Below are 16,454 nucleotides of genomic sequence, written 5' to 3' on the forward strand. Positions count from 1 at the left end.
ATTTGTCTTTCGTGTAAACTCAACGAGATCAAACGACTTTCACGGTGGTCCAGAAATTTTCTTGCGTGTCTTTCACACATTTCATTTTCTACGTACCTACAGCGTTTACGATTAGAAAGAAGTCTAAATAATATAAAAATGTAGAATACGAAGTAATAAAAATTGGAAACGATGTAAATTAATTTATACGGTATTTTTTTTATTATTATTAATTTCCGATTGCTTTTCAGAAGTATGTGTCGTTTACAATTATTCCAAAATCTTTCTGAATTTTCTTAAACAGTTCAACGTATTTTATCAGCCATTGAAACTTACCGCTCGTTCAAATTCATTGCTAACGAATAAACGTTGTTTCACCCTGGCGACGGTGGAACCGGATGGACGGAAAGCAGAAAATTATTCCATTCGTCGCTGCCGCGTTGCTTTTAGCGGATTTCATAGCCGCGAAAACACGAATAAATCCTCGATAAGTCGCGTATTGTCGTGCTATTCCTAGCGAAGGTCGCGAGAGCGTTTTGACCGTATTGTTCTTCGTTTAGCGTTGATCGAATTTACGAACCGAAGAAAGCAAAAGCGTTCGATAAGAACCGCATGATCCGAACGAACGAAACATTTTATGATCGGATATTTGCTTCTATTTTACCTTTTTCTTTCCATTTTATTGTCACTCCAAATCTCTTCTCTTTTCGTTTATTGACATTAGGATTCAAATTGGTTTCAAACCTGACCAATATCGCGACAGTGTGGTGCCTGGTTCCAATGTTACTGAAATTTCAAAATGTTTTCTACGACAAATACAACGTGCACGTACAATTGTTGTACGGTACAGTGTGGCTAGAAAAAAAGTATGCGCGAATATATTAAATCCGAAATACAAATACGAAAATGTAATATGTACTATGAAGATGAAACGTACATAGACGCTAATTAAAAAAGACTTTAATTCATTTCGGTTTGTCGCGAGCTTCTAATATGTCTGTCTTCCTCGAAGCTAACGAGGATGATAAATTTTGACGAAACTCGTGGAACGTATTTTCGAGGACCGTTTAAATTTTTAGTATTGCAAACAACCTTTCCACTTTCCGTTGTCGTTAAGATCTCGATGATGGCCAACCATTGCCGAGACTCGTTTTTAAAATTGGAACCTCTCCAGTAACGGTGGCGACATTCCGCGAGTAAGAATTTATTTTTGCTCCAGCCGGCCACAAAACATCGCGCGTATTTTCGACACGGTTTAGCGTGCCTTTCTCTTGTTTTCACTTTTAATAGCGACGACAAGTGGATGCACCTCGTTCCTTCGTGTCTTTGGATCGTTAATTTCGTTTGAAATCCCGTGGCAATTAGAGCTACCATTACGCAAGATTTTTAAATTACGAATTTCTTTGTCAAAAAATGAAACGCCGAATTTCAAAAAGATATTTATTTTTCTCTTACTTTTTCTATAAGATACGAAAAGCTAAATTAATTGTAAGAAGATTTCTATCGGCTAAGGTATCGGACGTGTGTTTCGAACGTGGCACGACTCGAACGAGCTTTTTAAATAAAAAAGTATTTATCAAATACACAATATTGGCAAAGAAAAAAAAAAGGAAGAAATAGGAACAGCGGTGATCTTTCGAATTATCCATTCTCAGCCCTCGAAATTCCCCTCCGACTGTTTCGATGTTCTTCCAACTAAAGTTTCTTAAAATTTAAATTCGTTGACCAAATTCCTAGATCTTAGAAGTCTTAGTTACCTCGTAAGCAAATCACCGTAGCAAACATTCCATCGATTACATCAAACACGTTGCAGAGGTATAAAATTAACTAGGAAACGAGATAAATTGCGTTTGCATCTTCCCAAGTGCACTGTTAGAAAATACTTTCGAATAAATTTCGACACGATCAAGAGGAATTCGCGGTTTCGGTGTGTGAATCACTCCAAAACCCAGACAACACCGACTCGCGTGTCGTAAAAAGAGTTGGAATTCGTTGGCGCGTCTTCTTATCCGGCTCCTTCGCTCCGCTCCGCTCGACTAATCCAAGGATTCTTTGAATAAAGTATCCCGGGTTTACGATTTCTTTCGCGTAATCCGCTGTCTCGGAGAGAACATCGTCGCCACCAGACAATCGAAAGTTGCAACCTGTACGAATAAGTTATCTCGACGAAAGTAATGTTACCGGGTGTTTGGACTTTGAGGATTTACAACGTGATCATTATGATCCAATAATTTTCCACGGTATTTTAATGAAACGATACGTCTCTTGGGAGAAAGTAAATCGATTGTCGCAGTTCGTATAAAAAAGGAAATTTTAAAAAGTCACGCGGATCTTTATACTGTACATTTTACGTAATAACACATTGGGAAGACGAATAAGATGCGTTATTCGAAATTTATTATAGAACACAGAACAGAAAAATGTCTTTTCTTCGCAGACGTGTATTTCACAACAATACACCTTCGTACAAACGTGAAAGCAAGTGTGTGAAACGTCGCTGTGTTTATTTCGACAGAACGAAACGGATCGCACGTAATTCGACAAAATAATATAAAACAAAAAACGTTGTGCGTCTATTATTTCCTCGTAAAACGAAAGAAACTTTTCGGACAACCTAATAAGATTCTTTCTTTCTTTCGTTCGCTGCTGCGAGGGTTGCAAGGGTTTCTCCCGTATCTCCTAGGAACCGAATCACAATGAAATAAAATAAGACGTACGTGTATCCTTTTCAGCAGACAGAAATCGTAAAGCGAAATCACAATTTTTACGAACATAATCGATTACGATACGACAAGATACGCTCGAACCACGTACGTTGCAACATCTGTTCGTTGTAACGTACATCGACGCGTACGTATTTAGAAGTGACACGTCCCAAGCCCACGGTTAATAGCAAAGTTATCACTGCTACGACCATTTAAACGTTGGAAAGATGTAATACAAGCTAAAAAATAAATGGTAAAAACAATATGAAATTCGCTTATTCAGTGACGATCATAAAACGACGAGGCAATCGTGTTTGCCAGCCTTCTTCAGCCTCCGTTATCTATGCATAAACAAATCTCGCTCCTTGACTATGACATCCGGTACTCGTTCATCTTGGATCACGTTAGTTTATAGCGCTGTTCGCCAGTTCTTACGCCGCTTAGCTATCTTCTACGTTCTACGCGGTAGATATTGCTAAACGAGAGTGGAAGCAAGCGAGCTTGAAACAGGTTCGCGTCGTCCATTAACGTTTACTGTTTACCGTCGTAACGAAAGCGAACTAGAAAAATCGGCAAAGCGTCCGATAGTTCTTCCTGTTCGTTGTGACATCTTTGTACGTTGTTATAGCGGATTGATGTTAGTTAGAAAAATCGTTCGTTGCAGCACGTCTTACTGTAGTAACCTTTCTCTTCTTTCGTTCGCAGCTGCGAGGGTTGCAAGGGCTTCTTCAAGAGGACCGTACGCAAGGACCTGTCGTACGCGTGTCGCGAGGAAAAGTCCTGCATCATCGACAAACGGCAGAGAAATCGATGTCAGTATTGTAGATACCAGAAATGCTTGGCGATGGGCATGAAGAGAGAGGCAGTACAGGAAGAGCGTCAACGTACCAAGGAAAGGGATCAGAGCGAGGTGGAGAGCACCAGTAGCCTGCACTCGGACATGCCGATCGAGCGTATTCTGGAAGCCGAGAAACGAGTCGAGTGCAAAATGGAACAGCAAGGAAATTACGAGGTAAATATTAACGAGGAACGACGGAGAGAAAAAACGAAAATAGTAAGAGTAGAATTGGAACAGTTCACCACGTCGATTGTCCGGTTGAGAAATTTTATTTTTCGTTTAAACATACTCGACTTTCGATATATACGACTCGTCCTATTTTTCTATCTTTCTCTTCTCTCTTTTTTTTTTTTTTTTTAATTAAGAAGTTCTCAACTAGTAGTTAGATAAAAATCGTGGTTGCGTTTCATTCAGCAATTTATTGAAAATGAACGTGACGGAGAAGCTCGTAAGATTGGAACGTCAGTTTTATGCGATGTACAGCTCTCCCGGGACGAAATCAATTTGTTCGTCATTGGACCCTGGACTGGTGATTGAATTAATCTCGTTTGAGGTGTCCTTTATTGGCGATCTGATATGATCGTTTCGTCGTGTAATGCGAATTAAAAAATTGATCGAGTCGTGTATGCATCGATGAATAAGCTGGTCGAAATAATCGAGGACGTACAGCAGTATTTATCTCATTAAAACGAATCGATGTAACTTCAAAGTCTTCTTTTTTTTTTTCAACTTTACTAGTATCTTTTTACAGACTCGTTCCGACTCATTTTAATTAGTACGATTCCATCAATTCGTTACCGTCATTTATACAGACAGAGGATAAAACAACAATTTAATTCCTTGCAAATCAAACGGACGACTATCGTCGATACCGGTCAGTAGCAACTTTGATTTCAATCGATAATTTTCTTTCGGCAAATGCTTTTTTTTTTTTGGACTTTTGCTTCTGGCAAGATACGCGTTGATTTACGAGACATCGTGAAATTTCGGATTTGTTAATCTCAACTTGTTAATTGACTGTGAAAACTTAAATAAAGATCAGAATATTTGACTTTGCAAGTCGAACGCGGACCGGAAACTGTCCCCAGTTTTTCTTCGGCCACTGTATCAACAACGACGTTGTGAACTGATTTTCGTGGAATGGTTGCGCGTAGCTGTTCCACGAAACGCTCCTCCGATTAATTCGGCATCTCTTGCAATGCACAGAATGCAGTGTCGCACATTTGCAACGCCACGAACAAACAGCTGTTCCAGCTGGTAGCATGGGCGAAACACATCCCGCATTTTACGTCGTTGCCGCTGGAGGATCAGGTACTTCTGCTCAGGGCCGGCTGGAACGAGTTGCTGATAGCATCCTTTTCCCACCGTTCGATCGACGTGAAGGACGGTATCGTGCTGGCGACAGGGATCACGGTGCACCGAAACTCCGCGCAGCAGGCTGGCGTGGGCACGATATTCGACCGGGTACTTTCCGAGCTTGTATCGAAAATGCGCGAAATGAAGATGGACAGGACGGAGCTTGGTTGCCTGAGGTCGGTAATCCTTACTTTTATATCGATTACGATAGATTATAGTGGAACTCCATTTATCTGAACATCGATCGGGGACCAACGGTTCGTATAATTGCTGTTCCTCTGATATTCTCTGACCTTTTTCAGTCCGCTACTTTTCGTTCGCGTAATTAAGAGCTCACGTTCGGTCACAGATTTGATTTCAAAAGTACAGTTAATCGCAGTAAATGGAGTTCTACTGTATACTCGGAAGATGCTTTGTCGTTGTAGGAATGTGAGATAGGATAGAAATAGAAAACACTAAGAAGAGATACTATTCAAGTTCCTCGATCAATCGTTAGTATTATTTTTGTTACTAGTTAATATTCTTATGGATTGTGTCTTTCAATTTATATTAAGCATAACTATACAGGATCGAAGGAATTGAAAAGTATCGTTTTTACTATACGTACGATTAAACTTTTTTCTCTATTTTCTCGAGTTTACGTTCATTTATCGAGCAATTAATTACAAACAGATCTATAATACTCTTCAACCCCGAGGTCCGAGGACTAAAATCCATCCAGGAAGTGACCCTGCTCCGCGAGAAGATCTACGCAGCGCTGGAAGGCTATTGTCGCGTAGCCTGGCCCGACGATGCTGGAAGATTCGCGAAATTACTGTTACGTCTGCCGGCCATCCGATCCATCGGATTAAAGTGTCTGGAGTACCTGTTCTTCTTCAAAATGATCGGCGACGTGCCGATCGACGATTTCCTCGTGGAGATGCTAGAGTCACGATCGGACCCTTAGGAGCAAAGGGTGTGCCGCGTCTTGGGGCACACCGATTTATAAAGGAAAAAAAAACAACGGAACTTAAAAAAGGACACATATATATGTATACATACATATATATAATATATATGGATGTATACATAGGTATATATACATAGATATATATCAACAAGAAAAGAAAAACAAAGAACAGCACTCAAGACATATATATATATATATATATGCGTGTGTAAGAAAAGAAATTCCCGTTGGCAACTCTAATACGCCGGTATCACGGTGGTTAAAAAACGAAAAAAGAAAAAAAAAAAACAAAAAGAAAGATTGATACTCTCATAGAAGTCGAGTAAGGTGGAATTTACTTACGTTTCTTCTTCTTCACCATTTTATTTATATCTGTTCGATAGCGCATTATATTTGATGTAAAGAAAGACGATCCTTTTCTTCGATTCGTATCGAGAGTATGCCGGAAGTCGAGCAACGGATAATACACTCCCGGAGAACAAAGAGACCCAGCGCTTTTTTAAACGATCGATTCAATGAAATTTCCAAGCTCTCGAAGTCGCTTATTTATACCTTGGAACGATCTCTCTTTGCATTCTTTAGTCTATGACACACGTGGAGTATGTGTGTCATGTCATCGTATGTCCGAGCAAAGTTCTCACGCGTGACGATTTCCTACCGGATATTATTGCCGATCCTTGATTTAGTCTGGGCTTCGATTGCGCTCACGTCGAACTGTTTACTCTCTGCAACCACGTGGAAGTTCCTAAGACGTTGTTTTCTCATGTTTCTTCTTACCTTTTTGTTACATCCTCTGTTACAACCTGTGCTATCTCCTGTCATCGTTGACGTGTCAGTTTCGATCTGCTTCGCCAGTCTTTCAGAATACATATATAGTTGTACAGACGACACGATTCTCCAACGATCTCCTCCAGTTTTGTATGGATTGCGGCCCTCGACGTGGGTGCAATCCGTAATAAGCGTAAGCTTATCGGGTATTTTTACATTCCAACGCTGCCTCGATTCGGATCGTCATTTGAAAGAGCCACGATCGTATCTAGATATATTATTATTATTATTATTATTGTCATTATATTATTATTATTATTATTATTATCATTATTATTATTAAACATACTTGCATAAAACAGAAACGTTTTACACGTGTGTGCACTATAATACGATAATTTATTGTTTTGTATTTTAGAGTATAGAAGAAAGAAAATAAAACTTACTAATTCATTATTAATTATATATAATTATATATATTATAATATTTCTTTTTATATATATATATATTATATGTATATATATGCAGCTTATGTCTGTAACATGAAATATTGAAATTGTAACATATACTGTTACAAAACCGGTGAACGAATAGTGCGCTCGATATATCAAGAATCATTGATTCATACATACTGTTGAAAGATAAACTGAAATGCGAAAGAGGATTTCTTATTAAGGACGATTTTTACTTTTGTCATACAGCGAATTCCGTGGAATTTTTCATATAACTCGTTTATTAATATTTTTTCGACTTCATTTGATAGCGTTCGTTTCGTTCGATAACAATTTTTCATTGCGTGATTGCATAATAGCGAAGACAGTATAATTAATACGATAGCATATTGATAATGTACTAAAATTTGCTAATTAATGAAAATTTTCAGTTTTTTCCTTTGAATTCGATGCATTATGAGATGTAAAATCTTAAAAAAAAGAAAAAGAAAAAAACATTCAAGAGATGCGATGCTGTCAATGTATAGTTTATCATTTAAACCTAGATATATAAGAAGTAATTGATCAGTGACAGGACTATGATAAGAACCTTACCGTCGTTGTTAGTAATTCACAAAACACTTTTTATGATTTGAGCTGAAGGATGTAAGAAAATAACAGGATTTTTAACGAAAAAATCCATATTTTTAGTTTACTAGATTTTGAATTTTACTAATTTTCTACTTTTAAATAGATAAAAAAAAAAAAAAAAAAAATGATATGAATTGTGATCGATCTAAATTTGTGGCAATAAATAATCCAAATTTTTATATATTTTATTCTTCTATCAGTAAGTTAAGAAATAATTTTTAAAAATATAAATATATATTTTATAATATATATCGAAGGAATCTTGGTGCATTATTCGAAAAATCTATAAATAAACATTTATTTATATTTTTCTTTTATAAGATATTTCGAGAGATTTATTCTTTCTAGATTGTAATTCGATTTTAAGATTTTAGTGTTTTTCTTAGTGTCCTTCAGTTTTAGTCATCTACATAAATTACTATAGTACTCTAGAAATCGTAAGGAATGATCACACTTACTTCGATAATATAATTATGATAATATTAAAAAATTATTAAACATATTTCTATTTTTGCGTGAATGCTTACGATTGTTAGTTGTTGGTTATTGTTATCTATTTGATGAGAGTTTTTAATGTTATGCATACCATGAGAAAAAAGAAACACATTATTAAATTCCCGATTTTTTTTTAATATTACTGGAGTTGCTATTCATTTCAAACGCCTGTTTTATCTAATTGTTTCTTTTTCTTTTTCTATAGTTCTCTCGTGCGACACACAAACACAGGATAAACTTTTTTTCATAGTTACTCGATCCAATTTCGACGATTTCAAATAATTTCCAAGAATAAATTCAAACCAAATCACTTATATTTACATGTTTTGTATAAGATAGTAAGAAAATCGTATTACAATCTCTGTAATGTCAATTTTCTTGGTGTTTTATAATCCAGGATGTAATGTTCTGTTTCTTTACATCCATACTGGAAATATACATCTCGACCAAAATTACCTCTGAATGAAACGCGTTTTGCGGTCACCTCATCTAATTCCTCGATACGTGTAATAATAGTAATAATAAATAGTAATAATAAAAGAAGATAAGCAAGTGAAAGACCATTAGGATTGGCGGGCGTGAATGAAGCTACCTGTGAATGAAGTTTCATATAAATATATAAATGTTAAAATGATGATATCTATACATACGTATAATAATATATGAACATATAAACAGAACTCTTTCACAAATAATAATTGAGAACCTCAGTAGCGGTCAGTAGAATAACAAAGATAATGGCAGAATTTTTAATGTCCTATGATTAGACGTATTAAAGGTAAGAGATTCAACATGGTGAATCTTGGAATGTATTGGAGCAAAAAATCTATCAAATAATATAGCATGCTTCTCTAATGAAGTGCTATACACAAATGTTGTACATGATTGTAATCAATGTAAACTTGATGCTTTTGCCATACTTCTTTGAACTATTATAGAAATCGTACGATGCTCAAATTGTATGTAGTGATGTTTTACTTAGTAACAGTGTCCTAGAACGAATGAATGCGGTGCGTTGCAAACCTTCTGTACCATCATGAATATTAAAATAATTGGAGAATAAATCCTTACGTTAAATTAAGTATGTATATTTTTCGTCGTCATTTGGTACTTAGGAATACTTTCTATGTACCTAATTGTTTAGATGGTTAACGATACACGTCCATGCTCTGTATTTTATATTTTTATATTTTTCTTATACTAAAATCAAGATGGATGTTATTATTAAAAATTAGAATTTTAGAATATCAAATCATGGTATATTATGATAGTATCAAAGAGGTTCCACACGCACCCATTCTGCATAGACCAGTACAAATAAGTTTAATACTAATAGTAATAACGAATAAAATAATTGTTTGACCTTACCGAATCGTAAGGTACATCCCACTTAAAAAAGTAGCAGGTGTCCTACTAAATACTGTACCTTTGACGAACTAAACTAAACAGCCAGAGTACTAAAAGTAAATCCTTCTGTGTGTATAAATGTCAGAAACTTTCATGTATCAATATGAATGCTATATATTAATAACAAATTAACTTACACAACTGCCATTGTGATTAACTATTTTTTGGAACATTAGCATGGTCCGATATTTCATGTTTCATCTTTCTTCCTTTAAATTGAAACAATAAGAAAAAAAAGGAACGATTCTTATGAAATTGTCGTACCATTTTATTAAGTGGATTTTTATAATTTGAATGTACATCATGGAATTATGCGCAAGATTTGTAATGTTAAGAAGGTTAGTGAACAAAACATTTATCATTTATGTTCGAAAATATAATAATCATAAATGTATGGAATAGCTCTCTAACATAATATTCCACTTGAGAGATCATTATTGTATTAACAGCTTAAAGGTACTTGTGAATAACAATTTTTATTTCTATATGGCTAACACAATTTATTATAACGAGATCAAGTATGTCAAATTGTATCACATTATTTTCAATACATTGTTTGAAATTGAGATACTAATTCATCTTAGTGCTTAGTAACTAATGACACTATGGTTGTGCTCGATAATTAAAGCAATGTCTATATGTGCATATTTGTGAACGACGAATGCGTGCGTACATAAATATATAATTGTACGTACGTATATTTTTTGGAGTTCAATTTTACTATCTTTAAGCTGTAAATGTCAGTTTTCGACTTACTCTGAAGCGATAAATTAATTCGTATATACCTATTGAACGTTCATTTACTAAACGTACGTGTATGTATATGTATACATTTACGGCTGTGTACATACGTACATACATATGAATTATTATTACATTATTAAAATACGCTTTTCTATGTGTTAACATAACACTTTTTCAGGTAATAGCACATGAAAACGTATTTGGAATGTGAAGAGTACTATATTGGATCGGTAACTGTTTTATAACGAACGAGAGTAATATATTCATAAAAGAATATGCGTAATAAATATGATGACGATAACGATGGGTATACAAATTATATAAATATAGAAAACAAAGAGTGTAAGAGAGAATGCGATAGTGAGAGCGAGGTTGTTAATGGAAGAAACGCTAACAAGTCATATTATGAATATACTTGTAAAACAGTATGGCTAATAACAGTCCTTGAGTAAAAAAATATAATGTATGGTCTTGCGCCAAGAGATAAATCGTCTATTCTGACTTGTCTAAATATAATATTTTTATGAAGCAAATTAATAATTGTTTGTTTTATTATGTACCTGTATTATTACGGAAAGTTAATTTAAACAATTAGATAATCATAATAAGAACACGGTTCGTAAGCAGTACTTATGAAAACACCTTTTTATTTGATGGACATTATACAGAGTATGTTTCAGATTTAATTGTTATCCAAGGACATTTCTTTTTGTGTTAACAATAATTAGACGTATGTTTTGATATTTTAATTGCTGCAAACTTCTTTCCCCATCTTCCATTTTTGAATCATAAATTAAATTCTCTAATAAGTGACCAATAAAAAAAAGTAGAAAATATTCCAAGTCTACAGGGAAATCAGACCCAGATAATACAATGGAAGATATTGTATGTCTCGTATATCTTCCCTTCAGTAAAGTCATATGTACAATTATTAACTCCTGTGAGACTTCGAGTCATTGATTGTTGTTGATACGAATAAGTTAACTGCATTATAAAATGAAATTGGAAGTAAAATCGTGTTTTCCTTTTAACTAAATTTCACAAGCTTTTCAGCATGTGTACAGTCTTCGTTTGAGTTTATCTGGAAAAATGTACGAAAATTAATTTTATTTTTGCTGTGTATTTAATTCGCTTTGGTAACGAAACTTTGTTCATTAGTGTATGGCTATAATAGACGCTACGTCGAGAAAACGCACTACAGCGGGAATCTGATCACCATCTTTCTTTTACATGTTTGTGCAATGCCAAATACAAATAACTGAAGTACAGGCATGAATTAACATGTTTATATATTTAAGTCTATTTTTGAATATTATTAACACAGTTACACATACATTAAGTGATTACGATATTAACTAAATACAAGTAGTAAATGTAAAACTCACAATATTTTTTCCCACAATTTCTTCGATACCTAAAATTATTTAGAACTTTTGTTCCTCAAGACCATGCTTGAATAACATCAGTACAGGCACAGATTCACCATCGATCTCGCGGTATTCCATTAATGCAACAATACCATCAATATCCATAGATTCGCCAGTGAAAAATTGTAGGTCTTTAAAACGACTTAATATGTCTTTCATTACTTTATTTGTGTTTGTTTTGAAAACTTCCACTTGATCAGGAGATTCCTCTTCCAATTTTGCTACCAATCTAATGAAAATTGCGTTATTAATATTGCTTTAAAATTACTAAAGTAATAGTTTACACTGCTATATAGAAAGAATAATTACTTTTTCATATAATCCTTCAAGTACAAGGTATAGGATTTTTTGTCTGTAAATGCAAAAGTTTCTTGCAACCGATGATTCATAACTACATCCACACCGGATTCCACCGTTTCTTCCGTTCCTTCATCAGCTTCTTCAGCAGATGGGTTGAATCCAGCAATATCGATGTCACCTGATTTACGAGTGACTACCTAGTTATAAAAAGATTTAAGTAAAGATATTAATACAACGAATATAATATAAATAAGTATTCAGACAACTATATAAGTTTAATAAGTGTTATCCAAATACAATTTGAAAATAAGAGTAAAAAGATAAGTACCTTGCCATATACTTCATATACAACATTATCAATCAACTTTATTTTGTAGGTATCAGAAAACATTTCATCACCTGAAATATAAATTTTAAAATAAAAATATGACCTTTAATGTAGTAAAATAAATTAATTATATAAAACTTATATTATTTCGTAAAATTTAATTTTATAAATTTTGTATAAAGTAATTATCAAACCTTTAAAATAATCATTTTACTGCACCAGAGTTAGTTTAAAAAAGAGTTAATTTAGAATAATAATCTCTACCCTTCCTTAAAACATGTGATTAGTGTGAAATGTATCGTTTTCCTATTGAAATGAGTCATTTCGAACATATGGAGAGGTTATAAATTAGAATATTAAATATTCAAGCAGTATAATGTTTCTATAATATGAGAAACCATTGGAAACATGTTTAACGACATATTTTTACATTTACACAATTAAAACCGTAGCCAAGAAGCACTTTACAGTTATTACTCTTACAATTTTGGTCCTCGTGATAGAAACGTCACTGCAAGTCCGTTTGCAATCAAGCGTAATATTTTATTTCTTAGTATATGAAAAAGTTTGAAAAAATATTCATTACACGTGTTATTTAATGATATTCCAAATTTACGTACCAGTAAAAATATCCTTGTAAATCTTCATGTTGGAAGATGGAGAAAAATTTAATTACAGCTAAACTAAACAAGACTCACTCTCCCCGAAAGAACGAACCGGAAGGGAGAGCAGTATCGAAAGACTGCAGCCAACTTCGTTGCATTCTTTTACATTTTACCTGTTTGCCAACATAAGGATCTAAAATCATTATACATATTCCGGAACAAGGCATATCCGGTTATTTTATAAATGCAAAAGAACTAGTCAATTATACAGATTATATATTTATTTTATTGTAATTAAAAGTAGACGCATTAAAAATAAATGTATCATTTTAATCTTTCGAAAATAAATCTTTGATTTATATTTTTTATGCTTTTAGTTTTTAAAATATACTAATAATGTAATGTAATAACAATTTATAATTAATAACTAAATATTAGTTAATTTATACGTTATTTGTTTAGTATATATAAATAAAATGCACGAATATCAGTTATAAACTAAGTTAAAAGAAATTGTAAGGATTCAAAAAATCGTAAGGAACACGAATTTTCAAGTAAGGTTTCACTAGATATTATAAGTGTTTTACATAATTTTGTTTCCTTTTGCTTTGCTACCCCTGTTAATAGTGTAAAGAAATATTTAGGCACATTTTGCTAATATAAAATTTGTTAATATAAAAATATAGAACGGAATCTTTTCTTGTCCTGTATCTTGATTTTTTCTACTCAAAGGATAGACGGTTTTCCCTAGCGAATGTTTTTCTTTTAGTTCCGATTTATAAATTATTGGATATTTTAGAAAAATTATCTTTACGTTTATCTTTAATTTTTACTTTATTTCAAAAAATTATATATTGCAATTAAAAAAAGTTTATTTTAATACTTAACATTGTAATTATTTCTCCTATTTATCACATAACTTATATAATTATCAAATGTACCCAATTTATTACTTTAATCGGAGATAAGAATAATAAAAAGAGGAGAATTTTATGTTGCAATAAACTATGAAATTATAACAAGCAGCCATTTTCAAATTTCATATTGATGCAATTATCGTTTTCATTCCTAACGATTACTTCCGGTTCCTGAGAAAACAGAGCACGTTTGGCCATCAGTTTAAGTGCAACTGCATCAAATTGATTTCTTTTTCAGGTCTCAGTTTCAGGTTTTATGCCAGGAAATTCGGTAATCGTATTAACAATAAACATGGAGGACGGGCAAGAAGAGACAGTTCTTAAAACAGAGACTCAAACAGAAAATAAAACAGAGGTTGTAGACGAAACTAAAATAAATGATGTCAATGATGTCGAGGTTAAAGACGAAAAGCCGGTTTCTGAGGAATATTCTCCAAAAGTAAAATCCGAGGAACCATCTAGCGAACTGTTAGAAAAAATAAAAAATCAAATCGAGGTAGTATTTTATTAATTAACCAATTATTATAGAAATAAGATATCCATTCATTTATATCTCAAGATTCAATATATTCATAGGTATTGATATATGTAGATATTCTTCAACGTAATTAAACAGTTTAATTTTCATAGCTTTCTTATGACATAAATGGCAATAATACAATTTAATTAATAAAAATTTCGATATTTTTAGTTTTACTTTGGAGATGTGAATATGCAAAGAGATAAATTTCTCATTGAGCAAACAAAATTGGACGAAGGATGGATTCCTATGACTATTATGTTAAATTTCAAATTGTTGGCCTCTATGAGTCGAGATATCGATGTTATATTAGAAGCCATAAAATTAAGTGAACTTATGGAAATATCCGAAGATAGAAAAAAGATTCGTCGTTCTCCAAAGCATCCTTTGCCAGTATATAATGATGAATATAGGAAGGCACAGGAGGCCAAGACAGTTTACTTAAAAGGATTTCCTTCGCAGGACACCACTATTGAAAAGCTTATAACATTTTTCAATGCTTATGAACCATTTGATAATATCGTTGTAAGTATCTGACTATTGTGCAATGGATGTATTATTTTCAGCTCGGATTGGAAAAAGTTTGCAAATAATGCTTAGATCTTCAGATCATTTTCTTGTTTAATAGATGAGGAAGTATATGGATAAAGAGAAGAAGTTTCAGTTTAAAGGTTCCATTTTCGTGCAGTTCAAAACTCTAGAGGATGCAAAAGCCTTTATGGTTAGAGAATCTGTAAAATATGGAGACACTGAATTAATTAAGATGTGGTCGTAAGTTAATCAGATTATATATCTGTGCTATAAAAGTTTTAGTAATATTATATACTTAATTTAATACTTTGAAATTTTAGATCTGACTATTCTCAATCTAAAATACAGCAAAGGGCAGCAGGTAGGAGACAAAAAAGATCAGAAAAGAAACCAAAGGAAAGTGACAAACATATTACGCAATATGTTAGTATAGAATTTGTTATTTTATACATTTATTTTCATAATTAAACATAATAACAAAATGTTCAATTTCTTTTAGAAGCAACTAATATATGATAATAAAGAGAAAGAATGCGCCGCCAAGATAGATCGATTTCCAAAGGGTTGTGTGATTCATTTTACTAATGTACCTGATGAATGTCTAAGAGAAGATATTAAGGAAAGTCTAGGTGAATTAGGTGCGAATGTTGCATTTGTTGACTTTAATAAAGGTGATGCAGTGGGATATGCTCGATTGGAGAAAGAAGATGACGCAAAAATAGTAATTGACAAAATGCATGAAAGTAAAGTGAGTATTTCAAATTATTTTCTGTTATTTTTAAGTTCATAATATTATATTTTATTTCGTGAACATTTTTGTCGTTTATTTTATAAGATATCTATACGCGGCAAAGATGTAACCTGTTGTGTCCTTGAGAGCGAAGAAGAAGAAAAATATTTTTTGAAAGTGAGAAAACAAATGGCAAGTTCTAATCTAAGAAAGAGAGGCAAAAAAGGTTAGTAGAATGGTGTACATAAATAACTTTTTTTTAAATAGTACTATTCTTGCTTGCTCCATAATGATGCTTTGCCATGCTAATACCGAGAGATCAGTTTTCTGGATCTCAATGAGTTAAACTTACAAATATCACTGAATATTTCATGATTACAAATTTTACGTGTCATCAAAATGAAGCATATGTAACATTTGTGAGAATTATGTTGCAGGCCGTAACGCACGAGTAGCAATTAAAAGATCTATGAGTGAGAGCAGTGATGTGGTTCCAGCTAAAAAAGGGAATAATTCATTTGAATAATTCGGAAATATCATTTATCTCGGAGAAACCAAAACTTGTATAATTATTCAACTAAACGTGTATATTAATCATATTTTTATTATACAGATACTTATCGTATAAAATAAGAAAAGATAGATGTTACACTAGTATGTATTCAAGATAGATAAAATTATCTTAAGCGAATATTCTTTCGTTATGCTTCAAGCAATGTGTATTATTCAAAAAGATAAAAGTACAACACCGTTTATATTTGTAAATTGTACA

At 33.0% G+C, this 16,454-nt stretch overlaps 3 protein-coding genes, 1 long non-coding RNA gene and 1 other non-coding gene across 12 annotated transcripts in view; 3 read left to right on the top strand and 2 right to left on the bottom strand.

The window, feature by feature from the left end:
- Usp (retinoid X receptor ultraspiracle) overlaps nt 1-16,454 on the top strand; it is a 144,903-nt gene that overhangs the window by 54,117 nt on the left and 74,332 nt on the right. For 7 of the 8 annotated variants that reach the window (XM_072003831.1, XM_072003825.1, XM_072003829.1 and 4 more), the window contains 3 exons: nt 3,390-3,696; nt 4,729-5,054; nt 5,551-5,874. In XM_072003831.1, the coding sequence (XP_071859932.1) occupies nt 3,390-3,696; nt 4,729-5,054; nt 5,551-5,824 (907 nt within the window). In that variant the 3' untranslated portion in view covers nt 5,825-5,874. The remainder of the gene's footprint in view (nt 1-3,389; nt 3,697-4,728; nt 5,055-5,550; nt 5,875-16,454) is intronic. The other variant, XM_072003830.1, reaches the window with a different exon arrangement.
- Nucleotides 1-16,454, bottom strand: part of LOC139987508 (uncharacterized) — a 252,164-nt gene that overhangs the window by 52,834 nt on the left and 182,876 nt on the right. The window lies entirely within an intron of this gene.
- Nucleotides 10,945-13,156, bottom strand: Tctp (translationally controlled tumor protein). Its single transcript, XM_072003837.1, has 5 exons — nt 13,000-13,156; nt 12,380-12,450; nt 12,061-12,248; nt 11,710-11,980; nt 10,945-11,405 (listed from the first exon to the last, which is right to left on the bottom strand). The coding sequence occupies exons 1-4, from the start codon at nt 13,025-13,027 to the stop codon at nt 11,749-11,751; spliced, it is 519 nt and encodes a 172-aa protein (XP_071859938.1). The 5' UTR covers nt 13,028-13,156; the 3' UTR covers nt 10,945-11,405; nt 11,710-11,748.
- Nucleotides 14,105-16,447, top strand: La (La autoantigen-like). Its single transcript, XM_072003823.1, has 7 exons — nt 14,105-14,397; nt 14,593-14,946; nt 15,050-15,192; nt 15,273-15,375; nt 15,452-15,700; nt 15,788-15,908; nt 16,120-16,447. Exons 1-7 carry the CDS (start codon nt 14,158-14,160, stop codon nt 16,206-16,208), a joined length of 1,299 nt encoding a protein of 432 aa, XP_071859924.1. The 5' UTR covers nt 14,105-14,157; the 3' UTR covers nt 16,209-16,447.
- On the top strand, nt 15,967-16,051 carry LOC139987850 (small nucleolar RNA U6-53/MBII-28). Its single transcript, XR_011799954.1, has one exon. It is a non-coding gene; the product is annotated as a small nucleolar RNA U6-53/MBII-28 (small nucleolar RNA).

This window comes from Bombus fervidus, chromosome 5 (assembly GCF_041682495.2).
Source record: "Bombus fervidus isolate BK054 chromosome 5, iyBomFerv1, whole genome shotgun sequence".
NCBI lineage: Eukaryota > Metazoa > Arthropoda > Insecta > Hymenoptera > Apidae > Bombus > Bombus fervidus.

Bases quoted from the DNA above. Each gene is read 5' to 3' on its own strand.
- Tctp (XM_072003837.1), bottom strand. From the start codon at position 13,027: ATGAAGATTTACAAGGATATTTTTACTG. The intron at 12,249-12,379 runs GTACTTATCTTT...TTTTATAACTAG, and splicing joins TATATGAAGTATATGGCAAG to GTAGTCACTCGTAAATCAGG. The intron at 11,981-12,060 runs GTAATTATTCTT...AATTTTCATTAG, and splicing joins TTGAAGGATTATATGAAAAA to ATTGGTAGCAAAATTGGAAG.
- La (XM_072003823.1), top strand. From the start codon at position 14,158: ATGCCAGGAAATTCGGTAATCGTATTAACAATAAACATGGAGGACGGG. The intron at 14,947-15,049 runs GTAAGTATCTGA...CTTGTTTAATAG, and splicing joins AACCATTTGATAATATCGTT to ATGAGGAAGTATATGGATAA. The intron at 15,193-15,272 runs GTAAGTTAATCA...TTGAAATTTTAG, and splicing joins GAATTAATTAAGATGTGGTC to ATCTGACTATTCTCAATCTA.